Here is a 24,819-nt window from a genome sequence, read left to right as displayed (position 1 = left end):
TAATATCAATGTAAACAATAACCTGCTCCATTTCATGTTATGGCACCAAAACAAAGCACAATGCAACTTTGCAACGTGGAAAAAAAAACAAATACTTTATTGAAACATCAGATTATTTCTACCAATCGCAGTGTTACAGAGAAAGAATAAACAGGTTTGTATGAAAGTTCATCAGTATAACAAATAGGGATGCACCGAATCCACTATTTTGGATTTGGCTGAACCCCCGAATCCACTATTTTGGATTCGGCCGAATACCGAACCCCAATTTGCATATGCAAATTAGGGGTGGAAAGGGGAAACATTTACTTCATTCTTTTGTAACAAAAAATTGGGATTTGGTTCGGCCGGGCAGAAGGATTCGGCCGTATCCTGCTGAAAAAGGCTAAATCCCGAACCGAATCCTGGATTTGGTGCATCCCTAATAACAAATACATGGAAAGTGTCACAGTGATTAGTACAGGTTGGAATTCATTGCTGCTTCGTTTCTTGGAAATATCAGGCTTCATGGAATGTTGTGTTGTCTCCAGTATAAGCTGCAGCTTCTTCACTCAGCATGGACTAGAGCACCTGCTCCCTGCCCATAACCAAATCCTTTGGGACCAAAATTCTTTGCATAGCAACCTGGGATACATCAGAAACATTCCATTAGACAATAGTTTTAGTTTTTAGTGTTAGGCTTTTCAGTTCACTTCTGTTTGTTTATGGTCATTATACATTAACATTTGGTACTTTGATATATGAGTTGAGTGGAATACACAGATACAGTATCTCTACACACTCTGGCTTTATTATTTTCCACTGGTGTCTGTGGTGTAGATATTTGAGTGTCTATTTGTAGATATTTGTGGTCTCCATAACTCCCTTGCCCGCAAGGCTCTGCTTGATGTTCAGATGTACCAGATTAAACAATGGCAATACAAAAAAAAAGGGGAGGTTCATCTTAAAATTTAACTTTTACTATGTTACATAACGGATTGCTTTTTCAAGAAACTTTTCAGCTGGTCCATTTCTTTTGGTTTGTTTTTTTTGTTTTTTTAATTGGACTTCCTATTCTGCCTTCAGCTGGAAATGCTCGCTGTGCCTTCAGTTTTATTGTTAGCCTTATTTTCTTTTATAATTGATCTAACAATCAGACGTGCTGCCTAGATTTCTCAGATATATGTTTAGGTTTGGAAACAACCTGCCCAATGTGTGTTTCTCTATACAGGTATGTGGGATCTATTATCTGGAAATCCGTTATCTAGTAAGCCAGTCTCCCATTGACTCCATTTTATCCAAATTTTAAAAAAAAGATTTTCTTTTCTCTGTAATAATAAAACAGTAGCTTATACTTGAGCCAAACTAAGATATAATTAATCCTTATTGGAAACAAAACCAGCATATTAGATTTATTTAAGGTTTACATGATTTTGTAGTTGGCATAATGTATGAAGATCCAAATTACAGAAAGATCAGTTATCCGGGAAAACCATAGGTCCAGGGCATTCTGGATAACGGGTCCCATACCTGTATTTAAAGGAGAAGGAAAGTCTCTAAACAACATTCCCTAAAAATCTCAGCCTTAACTCAGTCACTAACAGGTTTAAATCCAGAGCCGCTTCCCTTTCTCCTCTAACAGAGATTTCCCCGGGTAAACACATGCGCACTTCACTGCTGAGCTGGTTTTTTTTTCTCTTTCTGTATTGGCATATTCAGCCTGTAACTGCTGAAAGTCTTGCCCTCGTTAGCCCCACCCACTTGTCCAATCAGAACTCTCCTTTAGTTTTTTCTATGACTATACTAAAGGCAGTGCTGCACAGCCCCTCTCCCTATAACTGCAGCATACAGTGTAGGAGACACTGGCGGAAGTGACATCAGCAGCTTGAAAATGGCGTCTGCAGAGAGAGCTCACTTTCAAGACTTCAAGCTGGATAAATAATGTGCATCCAGAAGAACTGGGAGGCAGAAGTTTGGTAATTATATTAAAGTGTATTTCATTTAAATCCTTTCCTTCTCCTTTAAAATACTAGATAGAAACCAGCACCAATACATGGGCATTACATATGCTGAACCCTCATATGTAACAGATTTTCTTATAGTCATTTAAAAGTCTTATTTTTCATCCCTGCTGTAACCAATAACCAGGGTCAGACTGGCCCGGAGGGACCCCGGGAAAAAACCCGGGTCAGACCCCCACCTTGACATTTTTTTTCGCCGCCTTCGCGTCACAGTAGGGGGCGGGCCCTGGACAGCAGTCCCCATGGGCCCCGGGCCCCCCAGTCCGACCCTGCCGATAACACAGAGTCAGAAAGTGTATAAAGACGCAAACAGAATAACACTGTAAACAACTCACCTTTGCAATAGATTTCGCCTTCTTTTTCAGTCAGGGTTGTAGATTCTAAACTCTTCCCACACTTTGCACACCTGAAGCAGTTCTTATGCCAAGGCTGGAGGAAAGATTGTACATTATATGACACACAAGAAAGGCTGAACCAAAGCATAGGGCAGAATAAGGACAATGTAAGTTTACTTAATTACAATAATGGCTTCTGTCTGTGGCTGAACACATACAACTTGTGTCACGTTACATCGCTCCTGCCTAGGGAGGTGACAGTGAGTAATTGGCAGCTAATAAAAATGGGTTGCAGGCTTCTCTAGGAAGAAAGAGCATTAGGATGATGAAATAATAGGAATGTGGGTATTGATGAAGATTTAAATGTGCTGTTTCACAAGACTGCTGTGTCAATGCTAATGGGATGATTTCCATCTACAGTGTAATTCTTTGCATCATGTCATTGTATAGAGTCCCATACATTTATACATAACGTAGCTCTGGCCACTTTACCTTTCCTGCTCCCATTATTTTCTCTGCGGCATATACAGATTCATTGCATCTAGGACACTTGTCAGCGCCTCCAAATTTCTGAGCAAATTTAGAAGTATTTGAACCAGTATTCTGTGATGCCAGATTTCTGTAAAGAAATAACTTTTAGGAATACTGAAAACATCACCAACAGATAAAATGCCTGCCCTTCTTACCAACCTTAAATCATTTAAACCACATTAGCCTAGTCCTAAACACAATGGGGCAAATTCAATAACCTCCGAAAATTCGCCAGCGACGGCTTCGCTCACAGCGCAACACTTCGACAGGCGTGGATTCGTCAGGACAACGCTAAATCACTAAAATCCGAAGTGGCGTCCAGGGCACTGAACACTGGCGAAGTTGTGCTAGTGTTACTGCGCCAAGCAAAGTTGCGCTAGCGTTGGCTAATTTGCATACGGTGGGAAGTTAAAGTTGAATGGACATATATGTTGCAGCCAATAAATTACACTACACAAGCCCGGGAAACCTTAATAAAATAAAGTTGTTATATTGCCCTACACATGAGCCCAGTGTATAGTGTATGTGCCATATGTTAGGAAATGTAGGGGGGAAGCCGGGTACCCCCAAAAAAATTTATGCTCTTTTTTAGCCTATCAACCTGAAAAAAGGAAAAGACGCCAACGTTTTTTGGCACTTAGAAAAATTTTAAATTTTTTTAAGAACTCCTATCTACTCTATTGCTGTAATACCGGCAGCGCGCCAGCGCATAACCGCTGGAGCGCGTCAACTTAGGCGCCGGCGCATAAACACCGGTGCACGCCAAAATGGACGCTCCCACCAAAACACTTCTAAATTGGGCGCCTGGCTTCCTATTGGTCCCTGATCTGTCTGTCTTCCTCAGCCTGCTCCTGATTGGTTCCTGTCCCCTTAAATACCTTCCTCTTCCTCCTCACATTGCCCAAGCTGGCTTCTGTTTCCACAGTTCCTGCTCAAGCCCCGTTTGCCTGCTTTCCTGTTTATTCAACCCTTGGCCTGTTAATTCGACCTTGTACCTTCGCTGCCCGGACCGACCACTGCTTGAACTTGACGACGCTTTTGCCTTATTCCTTGGTACTTCGCTTCTCTGCTTCCTGAAACCGACCACTGCCTGTAATTGACAACGCCTTTGCCTGATCCCTGGATACTTCGCTTTTGGCTAACACGCTTGGCTCCTTTGCTGACTCCACCGCAGAAAGTCCGGGGGCCCAAAAGGGCGTCGGTGAAGACCGGAGGCGTAGAGGAATTCCAGTTGCCATCTGTCCGCCTAGGACCAGCTGTCCTCCTCCGGGATCCCAGGTAACAGATCGTTACAATTGCACTTCGCCTGGTCTGAGCTGGCGAAGGCAAGTCTGGCGCAAGAGGTAACATTCAGTAAAATCCGCATCTTAGTGAATTTGCGTAGTTATGTCCATTCGGCAGAGTGAAAATTTCGCCAGGCGTTAGAGATCGAAGTACCGCTCGAGTCTTATCTCCTTCGCTAGCGAAGTTACGCCCGCGACCATTAGTAAATTGGTGAAGTACCGAAATGATGTCATGCTGGCGAATTTTCGCCCTTTAGTAAATTTGACCCACGGTCTCATCATTTCACGTCTTATTGAAAATCTCCTTATGCTATACTTGTGGAAAGGAAGGATTCAATGGGTAAATGAGTAACTAATATTAGATAGAGCTATATACACAGCCTGTGTGACGTTGTCCCTAATCCATACAGTGGTATATTATCAGACTGTACTATGTGCTGTGTGGGGAGCTCATGAGCCGACAACTAGGATTCTCTATTAATGATTTGTAGAGAAGCAAATACAGTAAATTCTATACAGCTGAAGTAAAGGCTTTACAATTCTGCACTATGGAAACATCACTAATGTGATAGTGACTACCCAACTGTGTAAAGATTGTGGGCCCAAGATTTAACTACATAGGTTAGTTAAAATCACAGGGGCCCTGTACAACAGGGGCCCCGCCCACCCCAGATCCTGCCCACTCCACACCACAGTTAAAAAGATCACACAGACATCAGAGCTAAAAAAGGTAACCCCCCCACACACACATGTTATAAAAAGCTATTGATGGTCAGGGCCCCCTTACAAGTTTAAAAAACTGTGGTACCAGGGCCCCCCCCCCCAAAAAAAAAGTTTGGTGATGAGGGCCCCCCTACAAGTTAAAAAAAAAAAAAACAACAACAACAACAACAACAACAACAACAACAACATTGGTGCCAAAAAAAATTGGGGCCCAGAGAATATTTTTTAAAAAAAACATTGGTGGCAGGGGCCTATAGAGTATTAAAACAATACATTGGTGGCCAGGGGATTAAAAAAAAAAAAATTAAAAAAACTTCCAATTTCGGCTGTTTTCGGGACTCGGGACTTTGAAAGGGCGGCATGGCTTCTGTGCTGTCAAGAGGGGCCCGACTCTTTCAAAAAGTGCAGCACAGCTGTACCCCCCCTTTTCAGGCCTGGTACAGTTGTACCCCCTGATGGTGGCCCTGCAACCAGCCTGCTGTTTAATGAATCTAGTTCTGTTAACATCTACTGATTGGTAAGAAGCTTCCTAAAAAATTTTCTTTAGGTTCGCAGTCACAGAATCCCATTGGGACTGAGGTCAGTCTGTTTCGGGCCCACAACAGTAGTGATGTCATATTGGGAAACAATCAGGATTTCAGCAACTTTACCAAAAGTGAAAGCAGCTTTATACTAATGCAGACAAATATCTTACTCAATGATGAAAGCCCATATTAACTACTTACTCTTCTGGTTTTATGCCAAGCCTTTCCCCTTTGTCCATATTCAGAGTGCCAGCTCCTTGGCCATATCCATATCCTTTCGGTCCGTACTTTTTCCCATAACATGATCGACAATAAATCTCATCATCATGAATGGCTACAGTTGTACTGTCCAGATTTTTTCGGCATACCACTATGGTAAATAATCAAATGTTACACAGAGAATTAATTTTTTTAAATAAGTACTATGAAAGTGCAGTCACTGCAAATGAAGGCCTCTCCAGCTTTGCATAAAGGATAGTTATAGTGACATTTAGGGGCAGATTTATTAATGGTCGAACTTTAAATTAGAATTTTTGATTTTTTTTTTTTATGGTCAGAACTGTCAAATTCGACTAGGGAGTTATCCAAACTCGATTTGAGTTATTTAAAAGTTTGAATTCATATTCAAATTCAATCATTCGCCATCTAAAACCTGCCAATTTGCCTAAATGGGAAAGGTGCAGTGACCAATTTGGAGTGTAGCCTTCCTGACATTCAAGTTTTTTTCGGAGAAAAAACACAAATTGAGTTTGGCCGAATTTGATTTGAATTTGATTTGAGTCGGTAAAATTAGTCTGAGTTTAAGATATTCATTTTTTTTCTTAAAAATAACTCCCCAGTTGAATTTTGAGAATATTCAAACTTAAGGGAGTTAAAAAAAAAATAACTCACGTGAATTTGAAATGCTAAAGTAAACCTGGTGTGTTTGCTTCAGAAACACTACTTTTGTTTATATAAATAAGCTGCTGTGTAATGGGGGCTATAAACCAGATAGCAGATAAGCTCTGTAGAACATAATATCTGTTAACCACCATTTAACCTGTGCCATATAGCCTTTTTCAATTTCATTGCTACTCAGCAGCTTGTTTATATGAACTATAGTAGTGTTTATAGTAGTGTTTATAGTAGTGTTTCTGAAACAAACAGATCGGTTTTACCAGTGCAGGGCAACACTACATAATATTTTCATTACTTTAAAACACTTTTGGTGTTACTGTATTTTTAAGTCATCAGTCTCAACTCAAATATTTGCTTTATTCTTAGCCTTAGGGTAGGACTCCACGAGCGATTTTGTCGCGATCCGACAAAACACCATGTGACAATTCTCTTACCTTATTTTTGTCACATGTGACAATTCGCAAGCGTTTTGTCGCAGCGCGTCGGATCACGACAAAATCGCTTGTGGAGTCCTACCCTAAAGCATGTCTTAGGGCAGAGACAGACGGGGAGATTAGTTGCCCGGTGACAAATTGCCTCATCTTCAGACGACTAACCTCCCCAAACTGCCTCCCCGCCGAAGTTGCCCGCCAAGGAAATTTCGGGTGACTTCAGAAAATTAAGCTCTCAGAGTGCCATCCCACCAGCGATTTAGATTCTAGCCGGCGGGAGGCAGTTCAGGGAGATTAGTCGACCCGAAGAAGAGGCATTTTGTCACAGGGAGACTAGATCTCCTCGATTCTTCTCTTCTGTCTCTACCCTTAAAATGATACAGACTCAAAAAAAAACCACTCTTCAAAATATTCATTCATTATTCACCGATAGATATGCTTATGTAAATAAGTGTTACATGAAGTTCCAAAACCTGACTGGTTTGCTGCACAAATATGACGGATATAAAACCTGTCAGGAAGTACTTTTATGACAAAACGATAAAGTTCATGCAAATAAAATGCTAAATTTAAAAGCTACAGTATTTAATTTCTTGTGTCAATATCTCTTTAAAATGGACTACGCAGCACGTAGAGTTAATTGGTGTCCATATAAAGGGGTATGCCAAGACTAATTGCAACAGGAGTAAAAAATAACCAATAACAAGCATGTCACAGGAATGTGCCCAAAACATATTTGATAACGTTCCGAAGTCAAAGGCAGTGATCTACAGTGTCATAACAGGCAACTTTAAGCTAATGGCACAGGGGTGTTTTACATTGGGGAACTCCTACAGAAACACAGCCATGAATGTTTCTACATCTGCTGATTAATGGCTTCTCATTCATAGAAATGGAAAATGTGCTGGAAGTAGCAAGTGCTGCTGGACATGGCCAGTTTGTGGTTGGGTTTAAATGCCTGTTAAGATTTATGTATTGGTCTTATGAACATTATTCTGGTGGAAGCCAATCATTTGTTAGGACATCACACAAACCAACTTACTGCAAAGGAAACAGCATTTGTGGTAACTCCTCCCATCACACTGCACTTCCTCTGCATGATACACACTGCTGCCACACGCTCCACATTTGTTTCCACCTCCCCAGTTGGGCATTTTGCAGCTGGTGGGGGAAAAAAAAAAAAAAATAATCAGTTTCCACATTAGCCATGTGATATAAACAGTGACACCTAGTTGTTTGGTCAGGACATTTATAAAAAGTCATTTTTTGTTGAAAATAAAATATTAATAGAGGATAGACACTCCTAGTCAGAGTGCCAGTGCTTAGCAGCCTGCTGTACAAGCCTCTATCAGGACACGGCTGCCATTTTGATCTCGCTCTCTCTTCCAGGGATTTTCAACACTGAGAAAAGTTTCCACACAATCTCTAGATGCTAAAAGCTTTTCCCATGCCCAAGTACAATTTACAGTATAGTTTGTGAACCTACAGAGACTAGCAGTTTCATTGCCTCATGCAGGATTTCAACAGGGAGTGTATAGCGGAGAACAACCAGCTTAAAGCTGAATTCGATTGGCCAGTCTCTTACTATTGGTGCAATTAACAAACATCATATAACATAGAAATGTGTATAATAGATTCATAACACTTCACTATATGAAAGCTTATACATCCACCAACCACTGACAAAGCCCCCCTAATCTTCTGGGTTCCCTCATCTGCTCTCTCTCCGATACGCAAGTCATAGCAAGTACTAGTCTTTTTAAAATCCCTTTTAAACGGATTAATGAACAAAGCCAAATGTCGATTTTTCCCACAGTATCTTGCAAGTATTAAAAATTGCCTACATGTGGGCTTGGTTGCATTTGTCAAGCTACTGTAATGCATGAAGATAAGGCTTGATCCACACCAGGTGATTCGGGGAGATTTAGCGCCCTGGCGACTAATCGCTTCTTCTTTGAGGCAACTAATCTCCCCGAACCGCTTCCTCTTCTCCTGCGCCGGCTGTAATGAGAGTCGCCTGCGTTATGACACACACGAGGAACTTCGGAAAACGAAGCACCGCATGTCATAACGCAGGCGACTCTCATTACAGCCGGCGTAGGAGAAGAGGAACCCGTTCAGGGGGGGTTCAGTCGCCTCAAAGAAGAGGCGATTAGTTGCCAGGCGCTAAATCTCCCCGAATCGCCTGGTGTGGACTAAGCCTTAAGTGAACATTTACATTTATGGGATAGTTCTCACATGACATGAAGGGGCAGATTAATCCTAACGGGAATTTTTTCACCAAGTTTCGCTGCTAACTTCATGCCCATAGTCTCGAATGGGTGGAATCATTGTGGCGAGTCAAAAATTTGTCGCACAGTTGTCACCCTAAAGACTTCAATGCATTTCACCAAATTTTTGCTGTTTTGCAAAATTTCTGTGCAGCGAAACGGGTCAACTTTACCCATCACTCACATACGTTCTTTTCATTCCTATTACAATTGTATTGATTAAATGGTGAACTGTAACTTTCACCCACTATACGATAAATACGATTCTAAATATCCCACAGGAATAAAAAGAAAGGGGGTGAGTTTTTCTTTGGTGAGTTCTATTCTCACATTTTGATAAATCTGCCCCTAAATTTAGATTTTTTTCATCCAATCTCTCAGGCTTTGTCCTGCAAAACCTGATGGGACTCGGGGAGTTCCGGAATTGAATCCTGGATTTCATACATCCTTATTATAAAGGCAACTAATACCAATTATATTTTAGACTGTTCAATAATTAGAGGAAGCCAAACTGTAGAGTTTTTAAAGCCTTCACATCCTCAAGCCACTTCCTCAATCCTCCTTCTTCCGGAAGATCTGCTCAATGGCTTTAAAGTTGTACAGAAGTTACAGATGCTTTGTGTTTGGGAACGGAAATGGAAAAATAAATACATGTGATCACCCTACTGCCTTTCAAGCATTACATGGAGGCCTGCTATAAATACCCAAGAGAAATATTGCATTGTTTAACGCCCTATGGAAATGTGTGACAGCTTTTAACAAATCATTGAGTGTCTTTGTGGGGAAAAAACACTCAGAATGAATTCTTTCGTGAAGGCCAGGACAGCTTTAATAAATTGCTGTAAAGAGCGTTAGCATACAGCTCACCAGGACAGGACACTATCAGCCATTTCATCCACAAGAACTTATAAATGTACTGATGTTTATATAAGAACAGCAAATCTTTATCAGAAAAGGACAGTTTTCATGACAATAGTAAGTAATTCCCCAGGTGTTGCTGGGAAACCATGGGACACACATTAATTAAAGGGCTAGGGACCTGCTTGTCCATAGCACATCCCTTTAAAAGTGATCTTGGCCTTTCTTTAGCCTGCAAGAGATTTAACACATGTGTTCCTATGGAGGGAGTCACACACTATTCAGTCTCCTAGAACAATGAGTGCACCTTTCCCCTTCAATAATCTCAATCATTTAACTATACCACCTGACTGAGATAGCTCATTAATATGCTCATGCCCTTTAACACCTTCAGGAGATAAATTGCTACAGGACAACAAAGAGTTAAGATGGCCATAGATGTACAGATTTTCAACAGATCCAATCCACATCGTGAGACCAAGATCTTCTGAGAACCATCGTACGAACGTTCGAACTGTCCATCAACTAAAACGACCAATTTACCAGGAAAACAAAGGGGAGCTGCCTGCTTGGCCCTGCAAACATCCATAGATTGTACTGGGACCGACAAAGATTTTTTAACCTGGCCGATCAATTTCCTGGCAGATGTCGGACGAAAAATCGTAAGATGTACGATCGTTTGAATCCCACTAACCGCACGATAATTTGACGAATCGGTCGGGCTGCGCTGAAATCGGTCGTTTCGCAAAGAAGAATCGTCGCGTCTATGGGGGCCTTTACTCTCTCTGGGATTTAACCCTTTGATTAGTTAAGAACCTGAAAATGCATTGTTCAACAGTTCCCCATGCAGACTCTCACCAGCAGCAGCTGAAACATCTTTTTTTTGTTTTGTTTTTTAATAGAGCTGCACAAACCTTACCAGTCACACAGGCATTGGGTTCAGGTTTAACACATCCCATGCAGATTAAACTCACATGTGTATGTGTATATGTATGTATATATACACACACACACACCAAGAGAAACAGATAAAAGCTGTTAAAATGTATATTTTTTTCAGGAGTGTAATATATTCATAAGCATGTAACATGTTCTGAGAGGTCAGTTGCGTTTTATGACACTCGCCAAACTTTTTTTTTTTTTATATTTATTATAACACCCACTGGCCAAGATCTTCAGCCGAAACTTTATTGTTGGCAGGTTAAAGGCTGGAGGAGTTAGAGGATATAGAAAAGGATTTTGCTGTAAAGTTCTCTTAATGTTTAAACATGTTCAAAGAAAGCCGTCAAATACACAGACCTTTCTACTAAAAAAAAAAAATCACATTAGTACAAGCAAAAGAATAAATGTCAGCATAAACGCAGAAAAGACCACTACTGTTGTTTTAGTTATTTTCTTTGATGTACATTCCACAGTATGATAACCAGTGAAGAACTGTGTACTGCAATGCTCTGGCCTGACTGTGAGGTGCATTTTAAAAGATGTTCTAAAGATATCATGTCTGATTTACCCACCTTTACTATGTACTTACACAACAACTTTACTATTTGCACACTCCCACACATGCCCCTTATTTGTGAGAAATTAAATTCTGCCATTCAAGCTATTTGGGCAGATTACTTCCTAAATCTAAACATAGAATTGATGTCTACATAGGGTTGCCATCTCTCCAGTTTTGAACCGGACAGGCCGGTATTTTGAAGGGCTGCCTGGGTCAAAACTTTCTGCCCGGTTTTCCAAATAAGGAAAACCAGGCAGGATTCCCCATGATATCGGCCAATCGTTGTGTCGTAACCCCGCCCCTCAACATCACTGTCCCGCCCCTCAACGTCATGGACCATGGCATTGGATGCATTTGTGCACTTCCTCCCCAAAACTGCAAAAGAGGTTTATAAAACCAAAAGTGAAAAAAAGTTATATTATGACTCAGTATGCTCCAATTTTTCTTAAACAGATCTAAAAACAAATTTGATGATGAGCATCCGATACATTTTGTTTAAAAATAACAAAGCACAAATTGGATGTCCTGATAATGGGATAAAAACACGTCAGGCAATTGCGCTATGTTTATAAAGAAAAAAAAATGTCTCTTTGAACTTCATTTGTTAATGCTGGATTTCCAGTTAAGGAACTGGATTTTTTACACCACAATGTACTACTAGAAGGGGAATTACTTGCAGTAATTGTGGGTCAGGCCTGGACACAGACATGTTATTGACCCTGTTACAAAATGACTTCCCAGGTACAGAAACAGATGCTGGATGGTAGCTGCCAAAAACGCTGTATAAAACACGACCAATCTAAAAACCAGCTTTACACAAATAAATTGTGTAGACAGCTGAGGTGCTTAGCGTGCAGATCCCAGACTAGAGATGTCGCGAACTGTTCGCCGGCGAACTTGTTCGCGCGAACATCGGGTGTTCGCGCTCGCCGGAAGTTCGCGAACGTCGCGCGACGTTCGCCATTTTGGGTTCGCCATTGTTGGCGCTTTTTTTGCCCTCTCACCCCAGACCAGCAGGTACATGGCAGCCAATCAGGAAGCTCTCCCCTGGACCACTCCCCTTCCCTATAAAAACCGAAGCCCTGCAGCGTTTTTTCACTCTGCCTGTGTGTGCTGAAGAGATAGTGTAGGGAGAGAGCTGCTGCCTGTTAGTGATTTCAGGGACAGTTGAAAGTTTGCTGGCTAGTAATCGTTTTGATACTGCTCTGTTATTGGAGGGACAGAAGTCTGCAGGGGTTTGAGGGACATTTAAGCTTAGGTAGCTTTGCTGGCTAGTAATCTACCTTCTACTGCAGTGCTCTGTATGTAGCTGCAGTGGGCAGCTGTCCTGCTTCTGATCTCATCTGCTGACTGCTGCAATAACAGTAGTCCTTGTAAGGACTGCTTTTATTTATTTTTTTGTTGTTTTACTACTACTACTACTACTACTACTACTACTATAAGAGCCCAGTGCTATTAGTCTAGCAGTGTTGGGGAGTGGGACTGGTGTGCTAATCTGCTGCTCCTAGTAGTTCAGCAGCACCAACTTTAATTTTTTTTTTTTAATATTCATTTTTTTTTTATTTTACTTTTTTTTATTTTACTACCGCTGTAGTAGTGTATAAGTTGACCTTTTAGGCATTATTTGCCCTGTAGGCATTATTTGCACACTGTTTTCTTCAACCCGCCATCTAGCTGTGTGACCTTGTTCACATTCTGTCTAAATATCCATAATATTACCGTCTCCAGAAAAAACACCGGAGTGACTTTTTTCAAGCAGCCATAATATATTTTACGTAATCCGTATCCACCGCTGTAGTAGTGTATACGTTGACCTTGTAGGCATTATTTGCACAGTGTTTTCTTCAACCCGCCATCTAGCTGTGTGAGCTTGTTCACATTTTGTCTAAATATTGATAATATTATCGTCTCTAGAAAAACCACTTGAGTTACTTTTTTTCAAGCAGCATTCATATATTTTACGTAATCCGTATCCACCGCTGTAGTAGTGTATACGTTGACCTTGTAGGCATTATTTGCACACTGTTTTCTTCAACCCGCCATCTAGCTGTGTGACCTTGTTCACATTCTGTCTAAATATCCATAATATTACCGTCTCCAGAAAAAACACCGGAGTGACTTTTTTCAAGCAGCCATAATATATTTTACGTAATCCGTATCCACCGCTGTAGTAGTGTATACGTTGACCTTGTAGGCATTGTTTGCCCAGTTTTTTTGGCCGCAGCCACTGAAGCACAGAGGCCAGAAAAAATATGCCATATAAATGCTGAAAATAGTAATTTTTTGCCATACGTTGACTCAACGTATATGGCAAAAAATGACTATTTTCAGCATTTATATGGCATATTTTTTCTGGCAACTGTGCTTCAGTGGCTGCGACCAAAAAAACTGGGCAAACAATGCCTACAAGGTCAACGTATGGCAAAAAATGACTATTTTCAGCATTTATATGGCATATTTTTTCTGGCAACTGTGCTTCAGTGGCTGCAACCAAAAAAACTGGGCAAACAATGTCTACAAGGTCAACGTATGGCGAAAAATGACTATTTTCAGCATTTATATGGCATATTTTTTATGGCAACTGTGCTTCAGTGGCTGCGTCCAAAAAAACTGGGCAAACAATGCCTACAAGGTCAACGTATGGCAGTTGTTTAAAGAGAACAGTAGATTACTAGCCAGCAAAGCTACCTAAGCTAAAATGTCCCTCAAATCCCTGCAGACTTCTGTCCCTCCAATACAGAGCAGTATCAAGCAGATTACTAGCCAGCAAACTTACTATCATCTGTCCCTGAAATCACTAACAGCTCTCCCTCACAGGCAGATTTTTCAGATACATTTTTGCCCTTGATCCCCCTCTGGCATGCCACTGTCCAGGTCGTTGCACCCTTTAAACAACTTTAAAATCATTTTTCTTGCCAGAAATGTCTTTTCTAGATGTTAAAGTTCGCCTTCCCATTGAAGTCTATGGGGTTCGCGAACCGTTCGCGAACCGCTCGCGTTTTTGCGCAAGTTCGCGAATATGTTCGCGAACTTTTTTTCCGACGTTCGCTACATCCCTATCCCAGACAGACACTGGATATCAATGAGTCATTAAAGAAGAAAAGAATGAATACTTGCTTTAGGGCTCTTACAGACGAGCGTTTTTTTACCTGCGCTCCCCTGCGTTCCATTTTTCTGCGTTCAGCCGCAGGGGAGCGCAGGAATAGACGCATTACATTTTTTCCAATGGGGCTGTACTCACACAGGCGTGTGTAGGCGCCGAACGCAGGAAAAATGCAGCATGTTGCGTCTCAACCTGCGTTCCGCACCTACACGCGTCAGTGTGAGTACAGCCCCATTGGAAAAAATGTAATGCGTCTATACCTGTGCTCCCCTGCGGCTGAACGCAGAAAAACGGAACGCAGGGAAAGCAGGTAAAAACGCTCGTCAGTAAGAGCCCTTAAGGTCTGTGCATTCAGCACATTGCAGCCCTTCAGTCACTGCCAGGCTAATGGAAAAGTGGTTAGTAAATTAAACTTTTTGTGGTGACTTCTTCCCCAATGTTTGGCTGTCACAGCAGAGCTCAAAGATTAACATTCCTTTTCTTTGAACTCAGTATTTGGCTGAAGATCAGAGGAAAACGGATTTGCTAGAAGAACCACTATTTTTAGTTGTTTATTAGTCAGACTTCTCAGTAAAGAAGCATGAAACCATATACAATGTTAGACCTGCTCAAAGTCTTTATGAAGGTTCCAGGCCAATTTACAGGACGCTGGTGAGACAAATCTACAGAAAGAACTACACAGAGGACGGCTACTTAAATGGCCTAAATGACAATAAACACCAAAAGAATGCAACAATTTTAAGAAGCAAAGGAAGTAAGTTTAGGAAGGGGAGTGTTGTCCTAAGACAATATTATTGCCCTTACTAGCAGGCCCCTCAGCAACTGCCTTAGTTTGTATGGAACTAAAGCTGCCCATAGACGCAAAGTCATAGTCTTACTAATGGAAGTTTCGTATGTTTTTCTGTTGATCATCCCCACATTTTTCATACCATGGCGATCAGCCTTTTAGTCGATTGGACAGGTTAAACGATTTCTGTCAACTTACGATAATTTTGTATTTCCTGATGATATCAATGGGTGACGGTCATTGCTATTTGTTAAACACCCTGTCAACCACCAGAACATCATCTCATATATTCTTTTACTACTTTATTTAATCTGAATGTTAGTGGCAGGTCAGAAGATTGGAACGTCTGTTCATTGGGTAGAGGGGTAAAATCTGCACGTCTATGGCCAGCTTTAGGTTAGTTGCGGAACATCACAATTGTTTATTAACCATTGCCCTTATAGTAACATAGTAAGTTAGGGTGACAAAAAGACACATGGCCATCACGTCTAACTTTTTAAATCTATATTAAAGCTGCCTTAATGCTAGTTAATCCAGAGGAAGGCAAAAAAAAAATCTTAAATAAAAATCTACCGTTCTGACTCCAAGATGACAATCGGACTAGTCCCTGGATCAACTTGTACTATGAGCTATCCTCCATAACCCTGTATTCCATCCCTAGCTAAACACCATCCAACCCCTTGTTAAAACTATCTAATATATTAGCCTGTACGACTAATTCAGGGAGAATCTACTGCGCTCACTGTAAAAAAAAACAAAAAAACCCTTCCGAATATTTAGACAGAACCTCTTTTCCTTCTAATCGGAATGGGTGACCTCGTGTCAGATGGAAAGACCTACTGATAAATAAAGCATTAGGGAGATTATTATATGATCCCCTTATATATCTATACATAGTTATCATATCTCCCATTAAGCACCTCTTCTCCAGTGTGAACATTCCCAATTTGGACAGTCTTTCCTCATAGCTAAGATTTTCAATACCTTTTATCAGCTTAGTTGCCCTTCTCTGTACCCTCTCCAATACAATAATGTCCTGTTTGAGTGATAGAGAACAAAACTGTACGGCATATTCTAGATGGGCCTTACAAGTGCTCTGTACAGTGTAAGAATAACCCCCTCCTCCCGCAAATATAATCCCCCTGTTAATACAGCTCAAGACCAGTTTTTGTCCTTGATGCTGCTGTCTGGCATTACTTGCTACAGCCAAGTTTATCATCTACAACAGTGATCCCCAACCAGTAGCCGTGAGCAACATGTTGCTCTTCAACCCCTTGGATGCTGCTCCCAGTGGCCTCACAGCAGAAGCTTATTTTTGAATTCCAGGCTTGGAGGCAAGTTTTGGTTGTATAAAAACCGGGTGCACTGCCAAACAGAGTCTCAATGTAGGGTGACAATCCACATAGGGGCAACCAAATGGCCAATCACAGCACTTATTTGGCACCCCAAGAACATTTTTCATGCTGTTGTTGCTCCCCAGCTCCTTTTACTTCTGAATGTTGCTCACGGGTTCAGAAGGTTGGGGACCCCTGATCTACAAGGACTCCAAGGTCCTTTTCCATTATAGATTTGCCTAGTGCAGTTTTGGTAATGCTACCAAAAAAGAAGCGGAAAACATTATATGGGTTAGAGAGTTCAAAGACCTTGCCAACAATGTGCAACATACTTCAGAGTACATTTTTATGCATGAATTATGTGCTACTGAATAACCAGAGATAGAAAAACTCATTTTTAGTACTAAGGGCTGCCCCAGGCTCACAAACCAAGGGCATACATACAATGGACACCGCTCCCACACTTGATGCGGTTACAGCTGAATTATTATTTCCTGCCAGGGGATCTCTGAGGGAACACACAGACCATCACAAAATGGTGGCATAAATAAAAAATATATTGAAGAGCAATATTTATGGATATGTATATACCAGCTTGGTAACATTCTTTAATATGTCACTTATTGCTATATAAACTATCTGCTGGTTGTTTTACGAGAACATTATTCCTCTTCTTCCTCATTTGCTGTGCCTCCCTTTCAAATGCTTGCTGAACATTAATACAATCTGCTGTAGCTTACTGCTGTTGGAAAATAGAAAAAAAGAGGCAAAGATCTCCTGAAGAAGTGAAGCACATTTTTTGTGCCCTATAGTCTCCTGCAACACATCAGCATAAATCGGTACCACAAGCCAGCAAGGGGTATCGGTACTTGGCATTTCCTGAGAGCTTAGTACTGCATATTATATCAACTTTTTTAGGGAGGATAGTTCTATAATACAATGACAGAACACTGTAAACTTGGATAAGGTGTGTGTGTGGAATTTGACACAATATTGATCTAAAACTTTCTAGTTTTCCAGTAAGAAACGCTGAAAGGGAATTATCTATGATTGCAGCAATCCCCCAACATTCCAATCTGGCTGCAGTCTAGCCATGGAGGAGAATCTGACATAAAGCACTATACAAACATTTTGCATCAGGTTTAATGCTAGAAGCACACAATACAATTTGGGGGAGATTAGTCACCCAGCGACTAATCTCCCAGCAATGCCTTCCTGTCAGCTAGAATGTAAATCTCCGGCGGGATGGCACTCAGAGCGATTTGTTTTCTGAAGTTGCCCAAAGTTTCCTCATGAGGTAACTTCGGAAAACTAAGTGCTCCGAGTGCCATCCCACCGGCGACTTACATTCTAGCTGGCGGGACGGCATTGCGGGGAGATTAGTCGCCCGAAGAAGAAGCAATTTGTCTCGGAATTCTCTGAATCATTATTTTATGGTTATCTTATTTCCGCTGCTGCTTTTTACCATATTCTGTATACATGCATAAGAGACAAATTGGCTTAATCTAAAAAAAAAAAAAAAAAAAAAAAAAATCCTACCCTGAAAAAATCATGAAACTGTACTGCCTTGCAAAGTGTACCCCTGCACTGCTAGAAGATTCTATGCTGCAACTTCATGTTCATCATTTTAAGGGCTCTTACTCACGCGCGTTTTTACCTGCGCTCCCCTGCGTTCCGTTTACGCGCGTGAGTAAGAGCCCTAACAGTGCATTTCCTGTTTTTTGGTCTTGAAGCAGATTTCAGACACCTGTATTTGTAATCCACCCTTTCTTCTCTATAAGAAGAGTCATACAAAGGGCCCAGACAGATGAGGCACTATCAATATCCTGATAATGGTTAATTTGTATGAATCTGAGAAATAGCAGCAGGATCCATGATCAAAGCCTTATCCCAGAGAAATTTAATTTTGATAAGCTTCGGATGACTTGCTTTCATAAAATGATTTGCAATATTCTGCTATTAATTTCTGCCATTATATGGAAACAATAAACCACACTGAATCCTAGATAGATTATATATATATATATATATATATATATATATATATATATATATATATATATATATATATATATATATATATATATATATATATATACACACTAGACATTAAGCCCGTTAAATTAACGGGCGCTAGAACATATGTCGCCAGAGATGGTCCGTGGGGCACAAGCGCAGTAGCGCAATCCCACGGACACAGGGACTGGACGCAGAGACACTTCAACTTTATTATATAGGATATATATGCGATTCACACCACACTTTTTCTACAAGAGCTGTGAGTGTGGTTGTTTTACTAAAACACAAAAAATTAAGTATTTTTCCAATTACTTTCTATTTTTCTGATATTGAAGTGTAAAGTTTAATTTCTCACCTTCTAAAGCAGCTCTGGGAGGGAGGTCGCCGACTGTTTAACTGTTTTAAATGGATACATTTAGTTGACACATTTGTTATCTTTGTCCCTGCTGAGCAGAATCCCTGAGTTTCATTAGAGGCAGCTGTTAGAATTGATACAATAGTTGCGAATATTCCACAGATTCTGCTGAGAAATGTATCAACTAACTGTAGCAAATTGTACCAGTTCAGAATGCTTCTAGATCACTGAGCTGCCAGACAAACATTAGAGACAGGAACATTAAACTTCAAACTTAAATTTTGGGAACGGTATGTTATTGGAAAGCAGTTGAAAAAAGTCTTTGTTAAGGTGTTCTTACTGACGAGCAGTTGAAGCTGCGCTCCCCTGCGTTCTGTTTTTCTGCGTTCAGCCACAGGGGAGCGCAGGAATAGACGCATTACATTTTTTGTACTCACACAGGTGCCGAACGCAGATTGAGACGCAACATGCTGCATTTTTCCTGCGTTCGGCGCCTACATGCACCTGTGTGAGTACAGCCCCATTGGAAAAAATGTAATGCGTCTATTCCTGCGCTCCCCTGCGGCTGAACGCAGAAAAACAGAACGCAGGGGAGCGCAGCTACAACCGCTCGTCAGTAAGAGTCCTTATTGTGAACAATCTGAAAAAAAAGTGTTTGGAAGGTGAACAACCCCTTCCAATCACTTCCTTAAAAATACCATGAGAATATAAATGTTTTTTTATTGGTATCATAGACCTGTCAGCCCTCTGAACAGCCCCCTGACTGGGAGAGGAGGAGCACATACAAAATGACTTCCCTGATAAACAATACACTTTTCATTACAAAAAGATCAGCATTTTTTACTGAGCAGTAAGTACTGATTCTGTTAGATTTGACAGGATGCTAAATGGACACCTCTGCTTTAATAAATGTGTCAAGCATGTTTCTGATTTGTGTTGGGATAAAAATGTACTAGGAAGTTAAAAAAAAAAAAAAAGGGACAAGTGCCGCACAACTTTAGCTGACTCGCTAAAACATAGAACAATTGTACTGTTTTACATGTAGGCTTGTCATCTACCTTCCCACTTTGTAGACATTAGGATTATACCTATATATATTTATCTAATGCAAAATGGATAGGAAAATTATGGATGTGGGGTGCTTCTATTACAGGTATGAGACCCGTTATCCAGAATGCTGAGGACCTGGGGTTTTCCTTATAAGGGATCCCTATGCTTTAAAGGGGTTGTTCACCTTTGAGATAACTTTTAGTATGATGTAGAGAGTGATATTCTGAGACAATTTGCAATTGGTTTTCATTTTTTATAATTGAAGATTTTTGGGTTAGGTCCATATTTCCCTAGCAACCATGCACTGATTTGAATAAGAGACTGGAATATGAATAGGAGAGGGCCTGAATAGAAGGATCAGTAATAAAAAGTAACAATAACAATACATTTGTAGCCTTACAGAGCATTTGTCTTTTTTAGAAGGGAGTCAGCGACGCCCATTTAAAAGCTGCAAAGAGTCAGAAAAAAAGGCTAATAACTAAATAATGAAAACTAATAGAAAAGTTGCTTAGAATTGGCGTTCTATTACAAAATAAAAGTTACCTTAAACGTGAACCACCCCTTTCAGTATACTTAAGATCAGCTAAACCCAAATAGGACTGTTTTACAACCAATAAGGATTAATTATAGCTAAGTTAGGATCAAGTACAAGCTGCTGTTTTACTATAAAGATATACTTTTGAAAAAAAATGTAATGAAAATTGAGTCTATGGAATATGTCTATTCTGTATCCAATATAACGAAGTACTGAGAGAAAGCAATCAGGGCAGAGCTTGCTGCTAAATATCTTTTATTGAACCGTTCTGAACTGATTGCTTTCTCTCAGTACTTCGTTATATTGGATATAGTTTAGCACCTGGAGCGGGGGTGCTCAACTGAGATTGAGAGCAGCAAACTACCATTCCCCAGTCGCATACTCTTTTCTCATGTCTATTCTGTAATTTAGAGCTTTCTGTATAATGGGTTTCTGGATAACGGATCCCACACCTTTACTACATAAGGGCCTTATTTCAACATACAAAGCAAAAACAGACCTGTATATACAGAGAAAATGTGAAGTGCTGTGCAGTGTAGGGGTGGCACAAAGCAATGAATAGGAGGAGTGCCCAGAGCTAGTCTCTATTGTACAAGTTATGACAAGAGCACTGCAAAGCTATTTTAGAAAGGGTTGGTTTTATCTCTGTGCAGTTTTGTCTCACAGGAAGAATACCTGCACACAGAGGCTATGAATTGCTCGCTCTCAGGTGACAGTTGTCTAACACAGGGGTCCCCAACCGCCGGGCCGCGGACACTCCTGCACTGGGTGCGCAAATAAGAGGCGTGCCGAATTGGACGCTGCCGACCCCATTCTCCCGGTCCTTGCATAAAAAAAAAAAAACCCCGGTCCAGAAAAGGTTGGGGACCCCTGGCCTAACACAAATGTTTGAAAGTTTACGGTCAGTTCTCAGAGAAAGCAACTGAGAGTGACTTTGGTCATGCAGCTGGCAAAACTGTCCTGACATTACTGATGCTGTCCTCTACAGCTTTTCCCTACAAAATGTACACTTCCATTTATTTAGCAGAAATATTCATAGCGCTACATTTAAAGGGGCTGTTCACCTTTGGGATAAAGTTTAGCATGATATAGAGAATAATATTCTGAAACAATTTGCAACTGGTTTTCATTTTTTATTATTTAAGTTTTTTGAGTTATTTAGCTTTTTATACAACAGCTCTTCAATTTGCATTTTAAGCAATCTGGTAGCTAGGGTCCAAATTACCCTAGCAATCATGCATTGATTTGAACAAGAGACTGGAATATGCATAGAAGAGGACCTGAATAGAAAGATGAGTAGTAAAAATGATCAATAACAATACATTTGTAACCTTGCAAGTCATTTGCTTTCTTAGAAGGGGTCAGCGACGCCCATTTGAAAGCTGCAAAGAGTCAGAAGAAGAAGGCAAATAATTATAAAACTATAAAAAAAAAAATATTGAAAAATAATTGAAAAGTTCTTTAGAATTGCCCATTCTGTAACATACAAAAAGTTACCTAAAAGGTGAACCACCCCTTTAACCTTTCAGCTTCTTTGATCTGGCCAGTTGCACCCAGGACATACCATGATCCCCAGCAGGTAAGCGGTCAATTAACAGATACAATAATAAAGTAATAATAAAAAGCAGAGAGTTTAGTGATCTTATGGAGATTTTTCTTTAAATTATAGCTAATGTTTAAAGGGCAACATTTTGACGACAGCAACTTTTGTACTAGGGATAAATAGTCTTTATAAAAGGTACATGTTTCCCTTAGGATAGGGTTTCAAATTGTAAAGCACAAACGCGTCACGTCATCTCCAGTAATCCCCGCACATTCATCACTCTAACATGGCTGTGCGGGAAACAAGTGCGGATTGAATAAATAGGCGCTCATCAGAATAATAATAATGACAGGGAGGGCTGGCAGGAAGAAGAGGCCTGAAGCAGCTGAATAGCACGAGTTTGCCCTCACTCCCCGGACTCTCTGATGCCACTGTCTCCACTAGGCGTCACGCACATCTCCAGCGGCGAGTCATGCGCAAACTGCGCGCACACCTTGTTATTGGCACAAGCCGTTTACCTTTCAGCAGCCCGGCTACTCGGCTACCTAGTTACTCTCCCAAAAGCCGCTGGAAGGATTGTAGCCGGCTAGTCATTAACCAGAAATGTCCAACCTGCGCCCCGTCAATAGTTAATAAAATGATTCAAACCAGGTGGCGGCCCCTGTGTACATTGGGTTTTGTTATTTAGCTCAGCAGTCCCGCGCAATTATATGGGCAGAATCCAGCTGGTAAATGAGGCAGCTGTGAGTGCAGTACTTACAGATACAGGCACAGACTTCCAGTCGCAGCTTCTGAGTGAGCAACTTAGGTGGGAACTGGAGCAATTTGTAACATTCTTGTGCTGGGACTGGGAGGAGTTAGGCAGCACCAGTAGAGGAAAGCTCGTAGTCACTCACTGACATCAGCCGCACAGACAGCTCAAACAATATAGTCACATCTGTGCAGGACTACTGCTACTGCTGGCTACAAACCATGTCATCCCATTGCCAAAATGGCATATATTAGCCTACTAAACACATAACTCAGTGGTTTAAACCGTACAGTTATCCAACGCCCTTGTGAAGAAGTAAACGTGCTTCCACCAACTTTAAAAGAACTAGCTAGAAATGCTACTTCTTTGCTTCTGTACCAAGGCAACCACAGCCCTTTAGCAGGGAAGATTTGTGTCTCCAAAGATGCCCCAGTAGCTCCCCATCTTCTTTTCTGCTGATTCACTGCACATGCTCTGTGCTGCACTTACTGAGCTTAGGGACCCACTCACAGTATACAGTACACATACACTATAAATGTCACAATATAAGGATGATTATTAATTAATACAGATAATTACTACATGGCAGCACAGAAACCAGTACAATTAGCATCAGAATTTAATAATCAGCCTTGTAGCATCATCTTATATTACAGACAAACCTCATTTTCTGCTTGATAATTTGTGACAACTACTAAGTTTAGCTTGTCAGCAGCTGCTCCGAGCCCACTATGTGAACACTTTCCAAGATTGTGACCCCCTTTAGGCACCCCTACCCCAAGTGAGGTGACCCATGTATATTAGGGTTGCAGGGATGCTATCTTTAGGTGCCACAGCAGTGGACAACGCAGTAGGAGATTAGACACTCCAGTTGAGATTATTGGAGGTATTTTCTAGCTACAGTCTCAACATCTGAATATTTATGATTCACCAAAAATAAATTTTGACATGTTTTAAAATTGCATCTGCTAATATACATTGTCAGTGAGTGCAGGGGCAATTCTGCACTATGTTCCGCCAAATGTTCTCTCTAAGCTGTGTGCATACATGCACTCCTGTGCACTCCTATGCACGTGTGGTGTTGATAGGCAAGCGGGCAACTGGGGTGCCTCGGGGCCCAGCCAACCTGGCCCAGCCCTGGTGGTGTGCACAAAGAATTTTGTGTGAAATTACAACATTTAGCATTTATTCTGACCCGCATACACTGTTTTAAAAAGTGCACACATCATTTTAAAATGTGCGCACATAGCCAGCAAGGAATTCGAGAGAACATTGGTTCTGCCCCCCTCCCGCACCATGGACATACCTTTCCAGTGTCAGAGGGGGTCCCACATCACTAGTGCAGAGAGAGGAATTATGTTGAACTTCCAGTTAAATATTGAGAAGTTCAGCTCTCCCATGGGTGAGTGCATGGTACATAAATAGATGAGGAAATGAAGAGGACCTGTTGCAGCTCCAGTCAGAACAGAACAATAGGAAGGCAAGAGCAATCAGTCAGATACTATAGAGTGTGATGATTAGCCTGTGTATACTTAGTGCAACTAATATTCTTTCTCCCAGGAAATGCATTATGGGCAAGAATTTTTTCAGTACAGGCCCCTTCAAAAGAATTAAATGTGTTTCATCTTGCACTCCCCTGAGGTTGCAGGCATTAAAACTGAAAGCAGGGGAACACAGGTACAAATACTCTTTTTTAAGAGCCCTGAGAGTAAAGTGATGACAACAAAACAATATGCAGTCTATTTATAAGCATTTACATCCACAGTCCCCTAAACAGACACATGTATATAGTAGGTCTGAAAAAGATCTGAACTCACAGGTTTGTGGTTTCCTGTTTACTGTAGAAAAGTACATGGAAAATACCCCTACAGACAATGATGTTTATTTCTTGCATATTTGCAGTTCCATCAACAAGCTCTGCATCATGAGACACCTGACATAAAAGGATCCATCTTGTGTATTTTAAAGACCTGGGGTAGATTTATCACA

General features: G+C 40.9%; 1 protein-coding gene across 2 annotated transcripts; it reads right to left on the bottom strand.

The window, feature by feature from the left end:
* Positions 1–76: 76 nt before the first annotated feature.
* On the bottom strand, positions 77–24,253 carry csrp2.S (cysteine and glycine rich protein 2 S homeolog). Of its 2 annotated transcripts, none has more exons than XM_018254338.2 (6): positions 24,137–24,253; positions 7,767–7,885; positions 5,598–5,766; positions 2,828–2,954; positions 2,336–2,429; positions 77–624 (listed from the first exon to the last, which is right to left on the bottom strand). In XM_018254338.2, exons 2-6 carry the CDS (start codon positions 7,876–7,878, stop codon positions 548–550), a joined length of 579 nt encoding a protein of 192 aa, XP_018109827.1. In that variant the 5' UTR covers positions 7,879–7,885; positions 24,137–24,253; the 3' UTR covers positions 77–547.
* Positions 24,254–24,819: the final 566 nt, after the last annotated feature.

This window comes from Xenopus laevis, chromosome 3S (assembly GCF_017654675.1).
Source record: "Xenopus laevis strain J_2021 chromosome 3S, Xenopus_laevis_v10.1, whole genome shotgun sequence".
Classification (NCBI taxonomy): Eukaryota; Metazoa; Chordata; class Amphibia; order Anura; family Pipidae; genus Xenopus; species Xenopus laevis.
The sequence above is the reverse complement of the archived record's forward strand: the minus strand, read 5'-3'. Positions and strand labels throughout refer to the sequence as shown.